Source organism: Penaeus monodon, chromosome 22 (assembly GCF_015228065.2).
Source record: "Penaeus monodon isolate SGIC_2016 chromosome 22, NSTDA_Pmon_1, whole genome shotgun sequence".
In the NCBI taxonomy this organism is placed as follows: domain Eukaryota; kingdom Metazoa; phylum Arthropoda; class Malacostraca; order Decapoda; family Penaeidae; genus Penaeus; species Penaeus monodon.
The window spans coordinates 27,558,971-27,559,648 of record NC_051407.1 but is presented as its reverse complement, the minus strand read 5'-3'; the positions used below and the strand labels follow the sequence as shown (position 1 = coordinate 27,559,648).

General features: G+C 36.0%; 1 protein-coding gene across 2 annotated transcripts in view; it reads left to right on the top strand.

The window, feature by feature from the left end:
- The window catches only part of LOC119587064 (lysosomal aspartic protease-like), a 16,396-nt gene that overhangs the window by 6,880 nt on the left and 8,838 nt on the right, over positions 1 to 678 (top strand). For both annotated transcript variants that reach the window (XM_037935813.1, XM_037935812.1), the window contains exon 4: positions 194 to 299. In XM_037935813.1, coding sequence (XP_037791741.1) covers positions 194 to 299 — 106 coding nt within the window. The remainder of the gene's footprint in view (positions 1 to 193; positions 300 to 678) is intronic.

Here is a 678-nt window from a genome sequence, read left to right as displayed (position 1 = left end):
ACTATAAAGTTTTTCATTCCATATATCAACCATCCCCATTCCATTTTTTTTTTCTTTCTCTCTATCCAAAACTCCATCATGATTTTTTTTCTTCCTACCTTTCTTTCTTCCTCTCCTTTATCGTTCTCTTACATTCTTTATTCCATATATCAATCATCCTCATTCCTTTTCTTTTCTCTCTCTCTCTCCCCAGAACTCCACAACAGATATGACTCATCTCTCTCGTCAACATACAAAGCCAACGGTACTGATTTTGACATCCAATACGGATCCGGCGCTCTGTCTGGCTTCCTCTCCAGGTTTGAAGCTATAAAATAGTCTTTGTAGTCTTTGTAGTCTCTGTAACGCACAATCACATATCAACATACAGAAGAAGCAAGTATGCAGATAGAGAAAACACAAACATACATTTTCACAATTGATTTATCCAACCTATATTGGCTATAAAGGCTAAGCAAAGTTTAAGAGCACTGAAATCCATCGCAAAACCAAGTCACCTTAAAATAAACATACATAAATAACCAAATAAATAAAAAAAAGATAATTAAATGAGAAAAGAGATATCTAAATTTATCTCCGTTTAATCTGCAATTCCTTACGTCAAATGTCCCTGTTAAGCATCCGTCTTTAAGATGCTCTGCGGTTGAGGCATCTCGTGTGAATACAGGCAGAGGCAGC